Source organism: Pan troglodytes, chromosome 2 (genome assembly GCF_028858775.2).
Source record: "Pan troglodytes isolate AG18354 chromosome 2, NHGRI_mPanTro3-v2.0_pri, whole genome shotgun sequence".
NCBI lineage: Eukaryota > Metazoa > Chordata > Mammalia > Primates > Hominidae > Pan > Pan troglodytes.
The window spans coordinates 116,258,631-116,281,197 of NC_086015.1; the positions used below are offsets into that span (position 1 = coordinate 116,258,631).

The following is a 22,567-nucleotide window of genomic DNA, read 5'->3' on the forward strand; positions in this document are numbered from 1 at the left end:
TAGCAAAGACTTGGAACCAACTCAAATGCCTATCAATGATAGACTGGATAAAGAAAATGTGGCACATATACACCATGGAATACTATGCAGCCATAAAAAATGAGTTCATGTCCTTTGCAGGGACATGGATGAAGCTGGAAACCATCATTCTCAGCAAACTAACACAGGAACAGAAAACCAAACACCGCATGTTCTCACTCATAAGTAGGAGTTGAACAATGAGAACATATGGGCACAGGGAGGGGAACATCACACACTGGGGCCTTTTGGTGGGTGGGGAGCTAGGGGAGGGAGAGCATTAGGAGAAATACCTAATGTAGATGATGGGTTGATGGGTGCAGCAAACCACCATGGCACGTGTATACCTATGTAACAAACCTGCACCTTCTCCACATGTATCCCAGGACTTAAAGTATAATAATAATAATAAATGAAACTTATCTGAAATTAAAAGTTTACTTTAAAAAAAATTAAAAAAAGAAAAGAAACAAAGATTGGCAAGTTCTTTAAAAGTGAAACATCTACATATCATCTGATCTAGCCAATCCACTCATCAGTATTTGCTCAGGAAAAATAAAAATATATGTCAACAAAAATACTTGCAAAATAATGTGTATAGCAGCTTTATTTCTAATAACCCAAAACTGGAAACAACACAAATGTCCACCAACAGGCAAACGGATAAACAAACTGGTATAGCTATAAAATTAAATACTATTTGGAATAAAAAGAATGAAGTATCATTGTGTGGATGTGGATGTATCTCAAAATAATTATAATGAGAAAAAAAGTCCAACCAAAAAAGTAAAAGAGTGTCTATTGTGATGATATTTACATGATTTTATTTATGGAAAATTCTAAAAAATGCTAACTAATACATAGTTACAGAAAGCAGATCAGAGGTTGCCTGGGGAGCGGGGGATGAGGAGGAACAAGAAGTTTGTAGGGATAGGCTCACAAAGAAACAAGAAAATTTTGGGGGGTGATGGACAAGTTTATTATCTTGATTATGCTGATGGTTTCACAGATGTAAAACTATGTCAACATTTACCAAAGTCCACATTTTAAATATGTGCAAAATTTAACAAACTGTACACTTAAATATATCAATTATATCTCAGTAAAGCCGTTTTCAGAAGTTTGTAAGTGAAGCATAACCCCAATAGATGTTTAGTTATGATGAATTACTTTCAAATTATTAGAGATATTGAAAGAGAGAGAGACAGAGAAAGAGAGAGAAAATTGACAAATCTAGCAAAGCAAAGGAAAAGATACAAAATGGGATGGGGAGAAAGCACAGTAAATGAGACATATAAAATGTTATTTGTAAAATGTAATCGACTATGTAAGTAATCACACCTAACTCCGTCTCAGCCTCTGCTTCCTGGATGACCTTGCTGACACACCAGGTCTAATCTCTAGATTCTCTAATTTGACAGGTCTAGCGTGGATTTGGAGAATATATATAATTTTTTATATCATTCTAATGTTCAACCATGTTCCAGCCCCATAGTAGAGATTTTCATACAATTATTTTCTGTACAATATAATTTAACTTCTATAAATTATCTTGAAGTCTTTTCTATGATGTCATTTAACATGCCTGTTTTGACATTATCAAGTTAAGAGGTAAGCATAATACTGTCTTACTTTGTTTTTCAGTAATATTTAAACAGATAGTCTTGAACCTAACTATGAGCCTCAGCTCAACCAGGGTTGGATGAAGAATTAATAAATTTCAAGGACAGTGTAATGATGTCTATTGTGAACATTGCTTGGTAATATTTATATGCAGAAACCTAAGGGACACTGCTTTTTGGTCAAGTCAAAATGGCTTGATCAAAATATCATGTGCCAAGTGTCATTAGATTAGCTTTACATCCAAAATAGACTAAAAGTCCCTTTGAGGACAAAATCCATAGTAACTGAAATGTCTAGAGGGAGAAAAATATACTTATAAGACAAAATAGCTGTCTTAAAAATCTCAGATGGTATGATTGAAGAATGGATATATTTTGTTTCAATTTCTATCATGATGAAAAAACTTTTCATGTTTTTTCTGCTATGGAGAAAATAGACTTATGTTTTTAATTAAAAATAATTTCATGATATTAACAATGATTCACATAAACATTGCCAATATTTTGCTCCACAAAAATATGGAGGGGAGGGTCATGTCATCCCATGGCCACTTGCTTATCATGTAGCTCATAGTTTGTAAATAAATACCCCATGTCCTCTATGGTGCATTTTTCGCCACTTATATGGTCAATAGACATTAATTATTCAATAAATATATCACAATAGAATGTACACCATAAAAATACACAGTTCCAATGTAGCACATCTGCAAAACTGTTAGGCATCAAGTATCAACACCTCTGTGGAGATATAATGAGTTCAGAATAAGCTAATGTTCTCACAGGTGCATTACTCTCTTACAAACATGACCAAAAATATAAATCCATTTTTATTAAATAGTATAATTCTTATTATAATCTCACATCATATTTAATCTGGTTGATTAAAAAGAGAAAGTGGCAACTGTAGAAGCAGGAATCGTACAGTTATTAAAATAGAAATTTAGGGAAAGGCACATTTAAACAATGTTGGAGGGAATTTGACATATATATTTGACACAATTTAACATATATATCAATAGTAAAATGCACAAACCCTTTGACCTGACAATTCCACTCAAGAAAGTTATCCTACAGATATACTCAAACAAAAACAAAGAGATATATGCACAAGAAACATTCTATGTGGTATTGTTTATACCACAAACAAAACTTAAAAGAAATAAACAAAACTTAAAAGAATCTAAATATCCATCATTAGGGTTGTTTTTAATTAAATAATGATATAACTATACAATGGAATTTTATATAGCCATTAAAAAGAATGAGGTAGCTCTACTTGTCATGATATAAAATGATCTCTAAGACTTATATTATTAGGTTTTCATATGTATAGAACAGTAATGCAGTGTATTGTTCCCACTGGTGCCTTGACAAAGATATGTGCATGTATATGTAAGGGGACATATAAATTGACACATATACCATAGGCATATACACATGTCATATGTACATTAAAATATTCTGAAAGGATACACAAGAAACTGTTCACAATTGCTCCTTCTTCAGTTATTTCTTGAGGAAATTTGGTTTTCATTATTTACTGTCCTGCACAATTTGAATATTTGGTCATTGGCATGTATTTTCTTTGTAATAACATCAGTTCTTCAGAGAACTAGCTGGTAGCAGCTAAGAATCAAAAATTCCAATTATACAAGGGTATGAATGAGAATCCATTAAAATGTCTTCTAAGAACCTTGGAAAACCTAATTTCAATATAAGTCTTCATTCTAGAACTGTAAGAAAATCAGACAGTAATTATAATGTATCTCGTTTGTTGTTGTTTCTTGGTACTAGAGTCCAACAACTTATAAAGTATGGAGGTCTGTGTCAACTTCACTTTGTAATGCCTGAGACGACTTCACCTTGTTTGTAGTATCATAGAGAGGATTGTTCTTCTCTGTGTAGCTGGCATAGGGCTGCATTTCATCCTAAGAAAGAACTCAAAGTTAAAATCAATTCAAAAAATCATCATAGAGACTATCTGTATTTTTGTAACAGTTGCCCATAGCTTTAGTATTTCTAACAGGTGCTCAAGAGTGCTTATAATTGTGTTTCTGGGCCTATATAAACATAAGAGCAGGATTTGTTCTAACATTTTATCAAAAAGTATTTGTTAACTACATAAGTCTCTGTGTGGAGATAATGGCTCTGTGCAAGTAGGAATGGAGATGAATGAAGTGATATGAGTACTCCAAAGGAGAGCTTTGGAGACTGAGTAAGCTACTTATAATAAGAGATGAAGGAGCAGGATATGTTTTAAGTTTGTGTAAGAGAAAAATAATGATAGTATTGAAAAGGAAAAGTCAGGAATTAGAGATGCTTTCAAATTGGTGACAAGAAACACCAATTCATTTCCTCTAAAGATTACAGTCTAAAGGAGCCAAACATCATATGTGTTAGGATATAGTTCATGAAGTGAAAATGTGGTTCAGAGTGATGATGTATAAATAGTATTTGATAGATAATTAACAAAGTAATCACACATATAAGCACTGCAAGTCAGAATTGTTTTAGTTTTTCAACTGAAACACTAATATTGATACAAACTACAAATTATGTTGCTAGATTTTCAGACTATTGGCTTAAGTTTGCAATTAGTCTTTTTTATCTTATCTTACCTCCTCAACAACTGGAGTAGATTCTGTTTTATTCAATTTATATTTTCTATAAAAATAAAATAAATTGAAGTGAATGGAGGAAACATCATTGTTTAGATCGAAAATGGGAAAATAAGACAGTATACTATTGACAATTGTGTTTAATTTTGATAGAAGCCATAATAAATCAGAAAGAAACTACTAGAAATAAGTGAAGAATACTGCTCGTGGTTAATATCCCCAAATAAGAATATTCCGGATTTTGAAAAAGTGAAATTATGCAATAGAAGCTTGATGCAATTGAATGCATGTAACATCTCCTCTTTGGTGCATGAAGGAATTGTAATTATTTACCCAAATGTGAAAATTAACATGCACTTTCTCTCCCAAGATCCTACCCTAAATCGCCTAATTTTCCATGCTTCTACGCCAAAGCAACCTAGCAAAGTCTCTCTCATCATTCAAAGTAGTCCAAGTCTAACACCTTCAAGATTTGATTATGGGAGATTTGATGTTAACATCCTAATATACCCAATACGGTCAGTTCCATATTTCTGACTCTTTTCTAGCCTAATAAAGCTGAAGAAGAAAAAAACATTCATTAGTCAATACCTGCAGCCATTGACTTTCAATAACCAAATGAATCCCACGATGGTCAAAATAATAATAGTAAGGATGATATATGGAATATATAATTTTGCTGATTTTTTGGCACCTGGAACTATAGACACAAAAATATATGGTTCAAATGTGGTACAATCCAAATAATGTACTATCTTATTATTCAATGTTAAAAAGAAATGAGCTATCAAACCATAAAAAGACATAGAGGAATTTCAAATGTATGTTACTAAGTGAAACATGCCAATCTGGAAATGTTACATATTGTATGATTCCAATTGTAAGACATTACGGAAAAGATAAAACTAGGGGAATAGTCAATAAATTATTGATTATCTGGTGGTGAGGAAGGAGGGAGGAATAGAAAGAGCAAGGAGGATTGTGTAGGACAATAAAGCTGTTCCATATAATACTGTACTGGTGGATACATGTCATTACACATTTGTCCAAACCCATGGAATGTACAACACCAAGAATGAACTCTAATGTAAAGTATGGACTTTGGGTGGCAATGTTGTATCAATGGAGGTTCAACAGTTCTAATAAATGTAACACTCTGGTGCAGGTGTAGGTGGGAGAGGTTGGACATGGGCGAAGGCAGGGCTTATATGGGAAATTTCTGTACTTTCCACTCAATTTTGCTGTGAACCTAAAACTGCTCTAAAAATTAAAGTCTACTAAAATAATCTATATTTATATCCATATCTATCTATATAGATCATTCAATAATGTCTCACAATACATGAAATTCATATCTGTAGTTTCATTTTCAACACTTCTGACCCATTAATAGTTTGAGAATTAATTATTAAAATAAAACTGCTTTTTCAATACAGACTCCAGAGATTTCAGCAAGACATCACCTTATATCAGGGTTTTGTTGCTTTAAAGATTCATTGGTGGTGAATTCCTACCACTCTGTTATAGCAGAGTGTTTCTCCCCTCCAACTAAATGGGCAATTGTAAGGAAGATACTTGGAAAAGTAACCCTAATTCTGAAGTCATCTTTCTCCCAGGGCATTGAAACTGAAATGAATACACAGCAGGAACTTTATTTATTAGCTGCTGGCAGCAATACAAAACTCTATCTGACAAGCGTGCAAATCAACAAAGGAATTGCCAGCCTGAGAGGCAATGATTTGCAAACTATGCTCCTGGTGTTGCATGAATATAGCTCAGGGGCAGCAGAGGAGATGAAGTGGAGACTGAGCAGGCTGGCATCTGGTCCTTCCACCTTTCTTCCACAGTTGATGTTTTTAAATACTGAATTTCTCCATATGTTATATGAAAATTAAATGTTTGGTTACATTGTTTAAAACAACATTTTTTAAAACCCTTGCTTTCAAACTACTAAGCTCTCTCTCATTGAATTTGTAGTAGCAGAAGCTGAAGATCCACCGTGCAAGGAAGACATCAAGGAGATCCCTGCAGTACATAGGAATTTGAATGAGAATTTCCCTTCAATTCTGAGACACTATAAATCTGACATCATATTGTAATATGAAATGGTGATATTTCACACATAACCAAGGTACAACTTCTCTTTTCAGTAAATATTGCTAAACTCAAAAAAACCTACACATATGACTTAAATGATAGATATAAAAAAAGGTGGTTTCAACACATGAGATTTTCTCTTCTCCCTCATTAAAACTTACTAAAATGTTGGTAAAAATAATTTTTTTAGTGTAGATCTGCAAAGACAAAGAGAAGAGGGATGAAGACAAGAACAGATGAAAGATTTCGAACTGTTTTTAAGTGAGAAATGAATAGAAAACTCACTAATGATTTACAACATAGAATAAATACAAACCTCAGTATACACAAAACTCCAGGAAAACTCTAGAGTAGGAAGCATCAAATATAGAAGAAGAAGTATGTGGAGGGGTGAAGTATGGGGCTAAAAGTTGAGAGCTTCTTTGAAATTTTGTCTTGAGAACAGGCAGGTTCCCATGTCTCCTGCCCCATTTTATGTAGCACACCTTTCCCAACTAGCAGAAAAAGGGGAGATTGGCAGATTGGTCCAAAGAAGATGAACTGGAGAGACTCCAAAGTCAAGGATCCAGACATCAGGGAGGGTGAGAATGAAATACCAGACTGAAGAGAGGTATAAAAGGAAGTCTGATTCTCAACAGTGGCACACTCACATGCACACTCACACACATACACATATTGCTCCCTCCTTTCCCAAACACTGGTAGTCAGGCTTATCTCTCCAAGGCCAGAAACTGCTGAGTTAATTTCTGCAGAGCCTGAACAGCCCTAGAGAAAAGGCCTTCAGATACATAACAAATCTCTAGTTATTAAAAAATCACTTAGCTTCTTTTCACTGAACTGAAGCTAACTAGTTGACAAATCCAACCATTAACTAGTAGAGCTTCCAAGTAGCTCATATAGTACTCACTTCAAAATGAATCCATACCCAAGGATTACCAAAGAGTGAAGAAAAGTCTCATATATGAAAGAAAGAGTTAAAAACAAACAAATGTATAGAAGACAGAAGAAACTCAGATTAAATAGACAGAGGCTAAGTAGAGGACTGAGGCAATGAGAGTGTCCAGGACAATAGCTGTACAGCAGATCTAGAGGCCAATCAGGAGAGATTAGACCAAACACATACCAAAACTCAAGAAGGAATGACTTTGAGAAAAAATAGAACTAACAGATTACCTAATAAATCTGACCATGTAGAAAATATTACTAAGGGGTTCTCTAGTTTTGTCAATAGGCTTAGTGATAGTTCACGATAGGTACATACATTCTTAAGGAAACAAAAAAGGTAAAGCACTTATGAAGTCCAAGGAAAAAAAGTCATTTGAAAGAGAAAGCATGAGTGTATTTCTTGATTCAGCACTTAACAGTACTTAAATATTCAAATTGATGGGAACAGGCTATTTAATGAAAAATTGCATTACCTCAACTAAAGTTTGAAGGAAAGGAAGAAGGTAATGTGAAATCCTCATCTACCATAAGAAGTTGTGATTACATAATGTCTAAATTTGATACAGTAAGAAATAGCAGTATGAGCATGTTGTATAAAAATGGCACTAATTACTAGAAGAAAGACTGGAAAATTTGAAAGTACCTACCTGTGGGGAGTTTAATGGAGATGGCAATTGGGTTGGAAAGACAGGGGTAGAGCTAATGTTTTTCATGAAGCCTTACAGAACAATTGCACTTTAAATATGTTTGTTGATATTTAATAGTTTTTAAATAACAAGAAATGAGAGTAGGATGAGAGCAGAGAGTAAATAAACTAAACAGTGATTAAATGAATCATAGATGTTATTATAAGACATTTAAGAAATTCAATGATGAAAAGTCCAGAAAACAAAATTACAACAAACTAAAAATTCATAAAAGCAACTTTGAGTAAATGTATCCTTCTAATAAAACCATAATTACATGCTTCAAAGTATACCTTATCTTTCAATAAGCCATAAGTATTATTTTTAAAAGTATACTACTCATGCTAATTAACTACTAGCATAGAAGTGAACATTAATAGTAGAATTAAACTGCATTCTAAAAAAGGGCTTTTTACAACAAATGTCTGTACTATTCTCCTAAACTCATCTCTTTATTTTGGTCAGGGAAGAGATAAAAATGAAGAGTGGGGAGAGCATCCTCGAACAAAATATATTTGCACACCTTTTTTTTTTCTTAACTCCTTTAAAAGAATGGAAAAAAATAAAAAATAAAACTAAAAGAATTACTGACCAGGAAGTAGCTCTATGTACAGACTCTTGTTGCCAGTCAAATGGGAGACGTGGCAGGTCACGGTAGACACATTGTGGACCTCCCAGTGGCATGTACTCTTAACAGTCACTGTGCCATTGCTCCAGTATTCTTGCTTACTGGCACAATCGCCCTCTGGGATCCAGGAGATCTGCGCAGCTGGCTTCCCTGTAACTGCCTTGCATACTGCAGTTCTATTCCTGTTTTGAAACAGGGTCACTTCAGGTGTAACTGCAGAGAGGAAAGAGGGAAAAAAATGCTTCAGTTTTCACATAAAGCATATGGAATTCAGAGAGACATTTGTTTCCGTCACAAATCTGGTGATGTGAAATACCTCAATATATGATGCTCCTTACCTAACACTTGGAGGTGATATCCACGATGGAAATTCCCATCAGGTGTTACCATTATGCATCTGTAATACCCATCATGAGTGATGGCCACTGGACGAATCTGAAGGTCCGAATTCTGATCAGGTCTGGAGACCCAGGTTATTCTCTCATCAGTACAGTTGGTTTCCTTGGTCTCATTTGTTTCTTTCCTGTAGGCTTTTGTGCAGGAAGGCTGGCCTCTCAGGATTATTTCCCATGTTATTATGATCAAATTTCTTAATGCGATAGGAGGGCAACAAAGCACAGCATTTGTAGCCATCTTTACAGGCCATGAAGTGTTAACTGGACATGAAAAGAGAATGATAAAAGAAAAGCTTGATAAAGAACTTCATGTGTTACATTTATCCACAACATATGAAGTTACACTAGAACATAACTTTGATGGTGATCTTATTCCAAAAATATTAGACCTTCATAAAAAATTAAAATTCTCAAAATATAAATAATATATTGAACCCAATCTAGAGATTAACCAATTTTCTCCTGTATTATGTATTATTAGAAATATGATATATAATAAAGTATTTTTGATATTAATTCAGAAGTTTTAATATCTAGAAACAAAGAGAATTGTAAATTAAACAACAAAGGCAATGTTCTACATCTAATCTTTAGGTGGTGGAGACTATTGCCTTTATCATACAATGTATGTGCCACAGGAAAGAAAATGGAACAATTAGTGATGTGGCTGTCTCCTCCTCAGCTTTGGTGAGCACAAAAAAGTCTATCTCTAAGGTTTTTGTTTCAGACAAACATAAATGTGGTATGTATTAATATATAGTGCTTTCTTTTAAAGTAACTAATATGGCATTTGGGTTGAACTAGCTAGAAATTTTTTTAAGTTCTTTTTTTAAAAAAGAATCACAAAGTCAGTGAAACCCACAGATCTTTAAAAAAAAAAAATATTATTTCACCAGTTGAGCCATCCCATAAAAATGAAAAATGATAATGCCCTGTGATAAGAGATGCTTAGAAATATTTATTTCTTGTGAAAATATAGTGTGATATATAATTTTTAAAAAACGATTAATTTCCCTTTAGACATTTTTTATAAAAAATATTTTATTGCAAATTTATGACGTTATCAAATGTAGCCTTTGGATGAGTTTTCATTCCTTCCTATTTAGTCACACATACACTTTCAGATAGTTCAGCTGTGAACTTAGCTCACAGATTTTATTTCTGTATATTCAATCCAATTATCAACACTAAAGGCGTAAGTTGATCCCTGTTGTCCATCATTTAAAGGAAAAATTAAGCCCTGCATCCTACAAGCATCTTCCAACGTAGAACCTCATGCATCCCATAAATTGACACAATGTGTCAGTGACTTGGTAAGGGTTTACTGAGAGGTGATTAGTCCACCAAAGTATTTGTCACTACTCACCTCTAACAAAGGTAAGTGTCAGTGATTTCATCACTATAGCATAAGCAGAATCAGCTATAGAGGGGCAAACCTTTATGTGGGTGAAGGATGTTTTTGCTAAACCCTACATTTAACATCTTTCCTATCCTGTTTTGGTGTCACCTGTCTCTTACATGGTTTGTACTCTAGCCCTTGCATTTCACAGCAAATTAATAAATACATAACTAGATGAAGAAAGAGGTAATACTTTAACATCGATCTGAGAGGTAGTTAAATCCATGCTCCTTCCGCCACTCCACCTTAGCAAAGGTTTAGAGACAAGCAAGAACATGGCTTGTTTGGAGAACAACTAGAGGTTGGGTCATTCAGGATCCCTCATACCACAGTACTCAGATCACCAAGTTCTTCAAGTAGTCATAAGGCTGGCTTCCAGTCAGGTCATTAGCTAATATTTCTAAGGAAGTTCAACTTTCCATCCCTAGGTGCTGGCCACTAGTAAGGAAGCATATTACCTTCTGCGAGTACTTTCGAGTAGTTCTGTGTAATCTGTTCTTCATCCATACATAAACTGCTTGAAGCTAGAAAATATTTAGAGAAGAATAAATGAAATCAGTTTTATGTACTCAGAGTGGAAGCCAGTATCCCTCCACAAAGTCTCATCCAACATGATAGGCAACCAGTTAACCATAATTAAAATTACACAAAAATCATTGTAAAACAGAAATTAGAAGTCATGCGATCATTAGGGGACTAAATGTGTTAATATCTTGAAAATTGTACTTATAAGTAATTAATCAATAATTTCTCTTTCATGATTTGAAAAACCTTGTTTTGAAATATTTTGAAAAAGATAAACCTGCCTCTACTGCATCCTTCTTCCTCAGCCAGGGAGATTGGTCTACGTGAGCATCTCACATGAGCTGGTCCAATTACATCCCTTTCTTCAGCTACCACTTCCCAATCAAAGTTATTTGGTCCAATGTTGGGCACCTCACCCAGGTGAATACAGCAGTGCCCTTTCTCAAGAATTTTAGAAGCAAAACTGAGAAGGGGCCATCCATCTCTGTTGCTTTCTCATTTTGTTTTCTACTTATTAGAGTACAAAGGGAAAAATATAGCAGAAGCAAATGTCAGCAAGATGGCTGACTAGAGGCCCCTGGTGCACATCTCCTCCAAAAGAAAGGACCAAGCAATAGACAGCTAAGATTCTACTGGAGTATCAAAGGGAGAGTGCAGGAGTGCAGAAAAGGAGTGGAGAGGAGCTCGTGGTCATCAGAAGCTCAGGAGGGAAGCATAAAAGCACCCTGCCTCTGGCACCCCATCCTTCCACATCCTCTTCCTGGATTGGCCCAGGCTCAGGAGGGACTTTCTCTTGCAGGGAAAACATAAGCAGAAGAACCCCACCAGCCCCTATAGCTACTGAAAAGAGTTATTTCAAGAGAATTTCACAGTCCTCACAAGCCCTGAGCCCAGTTTGGAGTGCTACCAGGAATTCATACAGCTGCACTGCTCCAGATAAGGGGCACAATGTGTGCACCTGCTACCTCCCACCCACCCTCTGTGAGCCAAGCTGCTGCAGCAAGGGGCCACCATGGACTAGAGCCACTTTTGAAGTACACCGTGTCCTGGGGACTAGTAGCCACTGTACCTCTCCAGCCCACCAGCTGGCTATACGTTTGCTGCATGGAGCCTGGGCTCAGGATTGGCTGTGACTACTGTGTCCTGCACAGTAGGGAAACCAATCCCCTCTCCCCACACTTCCAGCCAGAGAAACAGTCTGGCAGTCCTACCCGGGACAAACCTGCCATTGAGCTGGCCAAACCACTGCATGCCCTCTCCTGAAGGCGAGAGGACCCAGCAGCTGACATAACCCTAGGCCAGCTGAGTGTACATGCATCCTCGCCCAGGGCCTGGGAAACAGTCCTGTGCCTCCTCCCCAACAAACATGGCCACAGACATGTGTCCAGGCCTCCCCAGCAGCCCCATGCCCTCACTCAAGGCCTGAGAAATAGCCCTGTGAGTCCTCCATGTGGCAGATACAGCCCCATAACTAATCAGCAGCCCACACCAACACTCAGGATCTGGGAAACTGTCAAGGGTGTCGCTCCCAGAGGACACATCCCCAGACCTACACATTAGTTCCATACCCACAACTGGGGCCGAAGAAACAGCAGGGCAGATCCACTCCCAGTGGACATCCCCCCCAGGCCAGCCCAGCAGTCACATCCAGGGCTGAGAAACAGCCCCACAAGCTCACTGTTGGCAAATATAACCCCAGGCCTACCAAGTGGCCCCATGCCTGTAATCAGAGCCTAAGAAACAACCCAGTGGATCCACCACTAGTGGAAACTCAGCCAGACCAGCTGAGTGTCTGCATGATTATGTCCTGGGCCTGAGAAACAGCCAGCGGGCCCCTACTGTGAACACAACCCTAGACTGACAGATTATGCATTCACCCCCAGGAACTGAGAAACAGCACAGCAGGCATGCCCCTGGTGGACATACCTACAGACCAGCTGAGCAGGTGGGGACCTGTGCCCAGGGCCTGAGAAATAATCTGGTGGGCCCACTCCCAGCAGACATGCCCCCAGACTGGCTGAGTGGCTGCCCACCCACTCCAGAACCTAAGAAACAGCCCAGTGGGTCCACCCCTAGCAGACATGCCCTGAGGATAGCCAAACAACCATGTGCTTGTGCCCAGGGCCAGAGTAAGAGCCCCATAGTCCCAAACCCAGCAAGCCAGATGCCAAGTTGAGTAACACACCATGTGCACACAAGCACCCATGACCTGAAAAGCAGGCTGGCAAACCAACTCCCAGCAAAGCTGTGCCACTGCTGCCACAAACTCTCACCACCTAGGTCATAGGGACACTTGCAAACATCACTAGAATGGATTACATATGAATAAGCTTTTTCTTAAGAAGCCTACACCATAAAATTAGAAGAGGCGACAATTGCACCAGATGTGTAGGTATCAACATAGAAACACATCAAACATGAAAAAGCAAGAAAATATGATAGACCCCCCAAATGAACACAGTAATTCTCCAGTAACATAACCAATTATAAGGCAATATATGAAATGCCAGAAGAAGAATTCAAAATAATAATCTTAAGGAAACTCAATGAGATGAAAGAGAATACAGATAAACAATTCAATAAAATCAGGAAAACAATTTGTGATTTAAATGAAAAATTCAACAAAAAGATAGCTATCATAAAAAAAGAGATTCTAGAGCTGAAGAAGTCAATGAATGAAATAAAAAATACGATTTTTCAACAACAGCATAGAAAACGTAGAGGAAAGGATTTCTGAACTTGAAGACAAGTCTTTTGAAATAATACATGAGGATTTTAAAAACAAAAAGAAAAAGAATTTTTAAAAAATCAAGAAAGTTTACAGGATTTAGGAGACATCAGTAAGCAAAAAACATTCACATTATAAAAATTCTGGAAGGAGAAAAGAAAGAAAAAGGCACAGAAAACATATTTAATAAAATAATAGCAGAAAACTTTCCAAGTTTTGGGAGAGAGAGAGAGATCCAGATCCAAGAAGTTCAAAATTTCCCAAATAGATTTAACCCAAATACATCCTCTCTAAGGAACGTTATAGTCAAATTATCAAAAGGCAAAGACAAAGGAAGAATGATAAAAACATGCAAGAGAAAAGCATCAAGCCAAATATAAGGGAATCCCCCTTATACTGATAGCAGATTTCTCATCAGAAACCTTACGGGCCAAGAGAAAATGGAGTGATACATTCAAAGTACTGAAAGAAAATAACTGTCAGTGAATATTATATCCAGAAAAACTATCCTTCAGAAATAAAGGCAAGACTGTCACCAAGCAGAAAAAAAAAAATCAATAAAATGACAGATGTAAGTTCTCATCTATCAAATAATCTTGAATGTAAACTGATTCAATTTCCCAATTAAAAGATATAGACTGGCCAAGTGGATTTAAAAATATAAGACCCAGCTGGGCACGGTGGCTCACGCCTGTAATCCCAGCACTTTGGGAGGCCAAGGAGGGTGCATCACCTGAAGTCAAGAGTTTCAGACTAGCCCGGCCAACATGATGAAACCCCATCCCTACTAAAAATACAAAAATTAGCTGGGCATGGTGGTGGGCACCTATAATCCCAGCTACTCGGGAGGCTGAGGCAGGAGAATTGCTTGAACCGGGGAAGCAGAGGCTGCAGTGAACCAAGATCATGCCATTGCACTCCAGCCTGGGTGACAAGAGCGAAACTCCATCTCAAAAAAACAACTATATGCCACCTACAGGAAACTCATCTCACCTGTAAAGACACACATAAACTGAAAGTGGAGTGGAAAAAAGACATGCAAACAGAATCCAAATACAAGCAGGAGTAGCTATACTTACATTAGATAAAACAGACTTTAAGACAAAGGCTATATAAAAAAGAACATTATGTAAAAATAAAGGAATTTATTCAGCAAGATGACATAACAATTGGAAATATATATGGACCCAACGTTGGAGCACCCAGATATATAAAGCTAATGTTATTAAAACTAAAGGGAGAGATAAACCTCAAAGCAATAATAGGTGGGGACTTCAACACCCTACTTTCAGCATTAGGCAGATGATCTAGACAGAAAATCAAGAAACATTGGATCTAAACCGCACCATAAATCAAACAGACCTAACAGACCTTTACAGAACATTTTATATAACAGCTGCAAAATACACATTATTTTCACCAGCACATGGAACATTCTCCAGAACTGACAATATGTTAGGTCACAAAACAAGTCTCAAATAATTTTTAAAAATTACAATCATATCATCTTATGTGACCACAATGGAATAAAATTAGAAATCAATAACAAGAGGAACATTTGAAACTATATAAATACATGAAAGTTAAACAGCATGTTCCTGAATGACAAATGAGTAAAGAAAGAAATTAAGAAGTTTAACAATTTCTTGAAACAAATGAAAATAGAAACACAACATACCAAAACCTAAGGGATACAGCAAAAGCAGCATTAAGAGGCAAATCCATAGCAATAAATGCCTACATCAAAAAAGTAGTAATATTTCAAATTAACATCCTAACAGCACATATTAAGGAAGAAAAGCAGGAATAAACTGAACCCAAAATTAGTAGGAGGAATAAAGATCAGAGCAGAACTCAATGAAACTGAACCTAAAAAGAAATGCAAAAAATCAACAACAAAAAAGTTTTGTTTTTTCTGTTTCCAATATTTTAACTTGAGGGGTATATAGGTAGGATGTGCAGGTTTGTTAATTAGGTAAATGTATGCCATGGTGATTTGCTGCACAGATCATTCCATCACCGAGGTATTAAGCCCAGCATCCATCAGCTATTCTTTCTGATGCTCTCCCTCCTCCCACTCCCCACCCTCTGACAGGCTCCAGTGTGTGTTTCTACCCTCCATATGTCCATGTGTTCTTATCATTCAGCTCCCACTTATAAGTGAGAAAATGCACTGTTTGGTTTTCTGTTTCTGCATTAGTTTGCTGAGGATAATCTAATCACCTCCACCTGCATCCATGTCCCTGCGAAGGACATGAACTCATCTATACATGGCTGCATAATATTTCATGGTATATATGTACCACATTTTCTTTATTCAGTCTATCACTGATGGGCATTTAGGTTGACTCCATGTCTTTGCTATTGTGAATAGTGCTGCAATGAACATACACGTGCATGTATCCTTATAATAGAATTATTTATATTCCTTTGGGTATATACCCAGTAATCAGATTGCCGAGTCAAACAGTATTTCTCCCTCTATGTCTCTGATGAATCACCACATTGTCTTCCACAATGGTTGCACTAATTTACACTCCCACCAACAGTGTAGAAGTGTTCCTTTTTCTCCATAACCTCGCTAGCATCTGTTGTTTCTGGACTTTTTAGTAATCACCATTCTGACTGGTGTGAGATAGTATCTCATTGTAGTTTTGATTTGCATTTCTCTAATGATCAGTGATGTTGAGCTTTTTTTCATGTTTCTTGGTTGCATGTATGTCTTCTTTTGAGAATTATCTATTCATGTTCCTTACCCACTTTTTAATGGGGTTCTTTTTTTCTTATAAATTTGTTTAAGTTCCTTGTAGATGCTGGACATTAGGCCTTTGTTAGATGAATAGATTATAAAACTTTTCTCCCATTCTGTAGGTTGTCTGTTTACTCTGTTGATAGTTTCTTTGGCTGTGCAGAAGCTCTTTAGTTTAATCAGATCCCATTTGTCAATTTTTGTTTTTGTTGAAGTTGCTTTTGGCATCTTTGTCATGAAATCATGAAATCTTTGCCTGAGCCTATGTCCTGAATGATATTGTCTTGATTTCCTTCTAGGGTTTTTAGAGTTTGGGGTTTTACATTTAAGTCTTTAATCCATCTTGAGTTGATTTTTGTACATGATGTAAGGAAGGTGTTTTAGTCTGCTCTCATGCTGTTAATAAAGACATACCTAAGACTGGGTAATTTATAAAAGAAAGAGGTTTAATTGACTCATAGTTCAGCATGGCTTGGGAGGCCTCAGGAAACTTACAATCACGACAGAAGGGAAAGCAAACGTGTCCTTTTTCACATGGCAGCAGCATGGAGGAGGGCCAAGCAAAAGGAGGAAAAGCCCCTTATAAAACCATCAAATCTCATGAGAATTCACTCACTATCATGAGAACAGCATGAGAGTAACTGCCCCCCATGATTAAATTACCTCCCACCAGGTCCCTCCCATGACACATGGAGATTATAGAAACTACATTTCAAGATGAGATTTGGGTGGGGACACAGCCAAACCATATCAGAAGGGGTCCACTTTCAATTTTCTTCATATGGCTAGCCAGCTGTCCCAGCACCATTTATTAAATAGGGAATCCTTTCCCCATTGCTTGTTTCTGTCAGGTTTGTCAAAAATAAGATAGTTGTAGGTGTGCGGTGTTATTTCTGGGTTCTCTATTCTGTTCCATTGGTCTATGTGTCTGTTCTCGTACAACTACCATGCTGTTTTGATTACTGTAGCCCTATAGTGTAGTTTGAAGTCAGGTAGCATAATGCTTCCAGCTTTGTTCTTTTTGCTGAGGATTGCCTTTGCTATTTGGGTTATGTTTTGGTTCCATATGAATTTTAACACTGTTTTTTCTAATTCTGTGAACAATGTCAATTATAGCTTAATGGGAATAGCACTGAATCTATAAACTATTTTGGGCAGTATGGTCATTTTCACAATATTGATTCTTCCTATCCATGAGCATGGACTGTTTTTCCATTTGTTTGTGTCATCTCTGATTTCTTTGAGCAGCAGTTTATAGTTTTTCTTAAAGAGGTCCTTCACTTCCCTTGTTAGTTGTTTTCCTAGGTATTTTATTCTTTTGTGGCAATTGTGAATGGGCGTTCATTTATGATTTGGCTCTTGTCTTGTCTGTTGTTGGTATATAGGAATACTAGCAATTTTTGCACAATGATTTTGGATCCTGAAACTTTGCAGAAGTTACTTATCAGCTTAAGAAGATTTTGGGCTGAGATGATGGGGTTTTCTAGATATAGAATCATGTTATCTGCAAACAAAGATAACTTGAGTTCCTCTCTTCCTATCTGAATTTTCTTTGTTTCTTTCTCTTGCATGATTACCCTGGCCACAACTTCCAATACCATGTTAAATAGAAGTGGTGAGAGAGGGCATCCTTGTCTTGTGCCAGTTTTCAAGGGGAATGCTTCTAGTTTTTGCCCATTCAGTATGATATGAGCTGTGGGTTTGTAAAAAGATTAACATAATTGACAAGCCATTAGCTAGATGAATAAAGAAAAAAAGAGAAAAAACCAAATTAATACAATCAGAAACAAAAAGGAGACATAATAACAGAGACTACATAAATACAAAAGACCATTCGAAACTATTATGAACAACTACACATGAATAAATTCAAAAGATTAGAGGAAACTGAAAAATTCCCGGATACAGACAACCTAACAACTTTAAACCAACAAGAAATGGAAAACCTCAGTGCAATAATGAGAAATGAGATTGAATTAGTAATGAAAATTCTCCCAACAAAGAAAAGTCCAGGAACAAATGGCTTCACAGCTGAATTCTACCAAACTTTTAAAGAACTAATACCAGTCCTTGATACACAGATGAAATACTTCAAACTATTCCAAAAAATTGAATGTAAAACTCATTTGAATGTCATCGAATGTCAAAACTCATTTGACAAGCCCAGCATGATTGTGATACAAAAACCAGATAAGACACAGCAAAAAAGAAAAGCACAAGCCAATATTACTAATAAACATATATATAAAATACTAGCAAATGAATTCAACAGAACATCAAAAACATCAGGCACCATAATCAAGTGAGATTCACCTCAGAGATGCAAGGATGGTTCAACATATGCAAATAGATATTTGTGATACATTGCATCAACAAAATGAAGAACAAAAACTAGGTGATTATTTTAATATCATATGATCAGAAAAAGCATTTTATAAAATTCAACATCCCTTCATCACTAAAAACTTTCAATAAATTAGGTACAGAAGAAAGTACTTCAGCACAATAAAGGCCATCTATAGGCCATGTAGCTAATATTATACTAAATGGGGAAAAGCTTTCAGCTTTTAAGAATTAGAAGAAGAATTAGAAGAAAAAGTGCCTACTCTCACCCTTGTTATTCAAGATAGTACTAGAAGTCTGGCCCAGAGAAATTAGGCAAGAAAAATAAATAAGTAAAGTACATCCAATTTAGAAAGGAGGAAATCAAATTGTCCATGTTTCCAGATAACATGATCTTATATAGAGAAACCCTAAAGACTGCACCAAAAAACTGTTAACACTGATAAACAAATTCAATAAAGTTGCAGCATACAAAATCAATAGACAAAACTTAGTAGCATTTCTATACACAAACAACAAACCAGATGAAAAGGAAATCAAGAAAGCAATCCTATTTACAATAGCTACAAAAATATATAAATGAACGAATAAAATATCTAGGAATGAATTTAACCAAGGAGATGAAAGATCTCTGCAAGTAAAACCATACAACACTGCAGAAAGAAATTTAAGAAGACACAAAAAATAGAAAGACATCCCATATTCATGGACTAGAATAACTAATATTGTTAAAATGCCCATACTACCCAAAGTAATCTACAGAATAAATGTAATTACTATCAAGATACCAATGAAGTGTCATTTCGTTTAACAAAAATAGAAAAAAAATCCTGAAATTTACATGGAATCACAAAAGACCTGAAACAGCCAAAGCCCATACTGAGCAAAAAACAAACAAACAAACAAACCAAAAAAAAAAAAAAAAAAAAAAACCAAGCTGCAGCATCACACTAACAGACTTCAAAATATACCATAAAGCTGTACTAATCAAAACAGCATGGTACTGGCATAAAAATCGACACATAGAAAAATGGAACAGCATAGAGAACCCAGAAATTAGTCCACATATATACAGTCAACTGATCTTTGACAAAGATGTCAAGAACATACATTTGGGAAAGGACACCTTCTTTAATAAATGGCGCTGGGTAAACGGAATATTCATATGCAGAAGAATGAAACTAGACCTCCTGCTTCTCACCCCATACAAAAATCAACTCAAAATTCATTGAAGACCTAAATATAAGACCAGAAACTATAAAACTGCTAGAAGAAAACACAGATGAAATACTTCAGGACATTGATCTGAGCAATAATTTTAAGAATAAGACCTCAATAGCATAGGCAACTAAAGCAAAAATAAACACATGGGATTATATAAAACTAAAAACCTTCTGCACAGCAAAAAAATAAACAGAATGAATAAACTTACAGAATGGGATAAAATATTTGTAAAATACTCATCCAACAAAAGAGTAATATCCAGATATACAAGGAATTAAAATATCTCCACAATAACAGAAAAACTAACTTAAAAATGGGTAATTGATACAGATATTTCTGAACAGAAGACATACATATGGTTAACAAATACATGAAAAAGTGCTCAACATCACTAATCATCAAGGAAATGTCAAAATCACAAGGAGATATCATTCACCCCAGTTAGAATGGCTATTATTAAAAAGACACAAATAAATGTTGGTGAGGATGCAAAGAAAAGGGAATTCTTATAAACCACTGATAGGAATGTAAACTAATACAGTCTCCATGAAGAACAGTATGGAAGTTCCTAAAAAAATTAGAAATAGAAATGTCATATGATCCAGAAATCTTGCTAGTAAACATTTATTCAAAGGAAAGGAAATAAATATGTTAAAGAAATATCTATCTGCACCCCTATGTTTATTACAGCAATATTCACAATAGCCAAGACAGGAAATCAACCCAAACGCCCAATAACAAATGAATGGATAAAGAAGATGTGGTATATATACACAATGGAATACTATTCAGCCATAAAAAATGAAATCTTGTCATTCACAGCAACATGGATGGAACCGGAGGATATTATGTTGAGTGAAATAAGCCAAGAACAAAAAGCCAAACATCACATGTTCTCATTCTATGCAGAAGTTTAAAAAAAGTTGGTCTCATAGAAGTAAAAGGCAGAACACAGGCTTCTATAGACTACAAAGGGTAAGGGAAAGGGGGGAATAGAGGAAATTTGTTAAAGGGCACAAAATTATAGCTAGGTAGGATGAGCAAGTTCTATTGTTTTATAGTACTGTAGGATGACTATAGTTCACAATAATATATTACATATTTTCAAAGAGCTAGAAGAGGATATTGAATGTTCCCAACACAAGGAAATGTTTGAAGTGAAGGATATGCCAATTACCATGATCTGATTACTACAAATTGTATGTATCAAAATATTACTATGTACCCCATAAATACGCGCAATTATTATGTGTCAATTAAAATTAATATAAATAAGTAACTAAAGCAGAAGCAGGAGAGGAACAGAGATGAGAGCCCTCATCTAGTTCAACTTTCTAATTCCATAATTTCTGAGATCAACATGCATTCCTTCCCTTGAGCTCTGTAGAGTTTTTCACAATCACAATAGTTTTAATCTATTTCAAATTTTGTTTTTGAAAAGTTGCTATATTGTAGTTAAAAAAATGAAAAAAATAAGAAATACTTTAAATAATAATGACTAAGAATTTTCTCCAAATTAATTTCAGACACTAAATCACAGATCCAGGAAACTCAGAGAATGCCAAGCAGAATAAATGCCAAAAATAACCTACACCTAGATGTATTATTTTCAAATTACAGAAAATCAAATGTAAAGAAATACTTCAGAAAGAAGCCAGAAGGGAAAAACACCTTACCTACCAAGAAGCAAAGAAAAGAATTATACCCAACTTCTCCTCAGAGACCATGCAAGCAAGAAGACAGCAAAGTAAAATATTTGAGGTGTTGAGGGAAAAAAACTACCAACCTAGAATTTCATGTCCTGCAAAAACTATCCTCCAAAACTGAAGGAGAAATAAAGATATTCTCAGACAAACAAAAATTGTGGGAATTTGTTGTCAGTAGGCCTGCCTTCCAATAAATGTTGAGAGAAATTTTTTTAGAGAGAAGTAAAATAATATCAGTCAAAAACTCAGATCTATATCAAGAAGAACACTGGAAAACGAACAAGTGAAGGTAAAATTAAAACTTGCATTTTTCTTATTCTTAATTAATCTAACAGATAACACTTTGTCCAAAATAATGATAGTAACAATGTATTTGATTATGTATGTGTTATGTATAAGAAGAATGAATAAAATAATGATACAAGGAAAGGAAGGAAGGAACTAGGATTATTTTGTTATTGCAAGGTATTCACACTACCCACGAAACAGTATATAGTAGTATTTGAAAGTTAATTTGGATTAATTATAAATGTATATTGCAAGCTCAAGTGATGACTAAAAAAGTAAAAATAGAAATATAACTAATATGCTAAGGAGGATAGAAAATGGCATCATATAAAATGCTCAGGTAAAATCATAAGAGGCAGGAAAAGAGTAGAAGACAAAAATAGGAACAAAGAACAGAGGCACTAAAAGAAAACAGTAACAACTGTGGTAGATATTAATCTAACAGTATCAGTAATCACTTTGAACATTAATGGTCTGAATGCACCAATTAAAAGACAGAGATTGTCAGAGTAGATCAAAAAGCAAGACCAATTATATGTTGTCTACAAAAAACCTTGAAATCTAAAGAGAGAGATATATATATATGTAGTTTG

General features: G+C 35.6%; 1 protein-coding gene across 5 annotated transcripts in view; it reads right to left on the reverse strand.

The window, feature by feature from the left end:
* Positions 1-973: 973 nt before the first annotated feature.
* Positions 974-22,567, reverse strand: part of CD200R1 (CD200 receptor 1) — a 57,776-nt gene continuing 36,182 nt past the window's right edge. For all 5 annotated transcript variants that reach the window (XM_063806999.1, XM_063806997.1, XM_063806998.1 and 2 more), the window contains 6 exons: positions 10,870-10,935; positions 8,956-9,273; positions 8,582-8,830; positions 4,853-4,961; positions 4,262-4,307; positions 974-3,571 (listed from right to left, as the gene is read on the reverse strand). In XM_063806999.1, the coding sequence (XP_063663069.1) occupies positions 3,449-3,571; positions 4,262-4,307; positions 4,853-4,961; positions 8,582-8,830; positions 8,956-9,273; positions 10,870-10,935 (911 nt within the window). In that variant the 3' untranslated portion in view covers positions 974-3,448. The remainder of the gene's footprint in view (positions 3,572-4,261; positions 4,308-4,852; positions 4,962-8,581; positions 8,831-8,955; positions 9,274-10,869; positions 10,936-22,567) is intronic.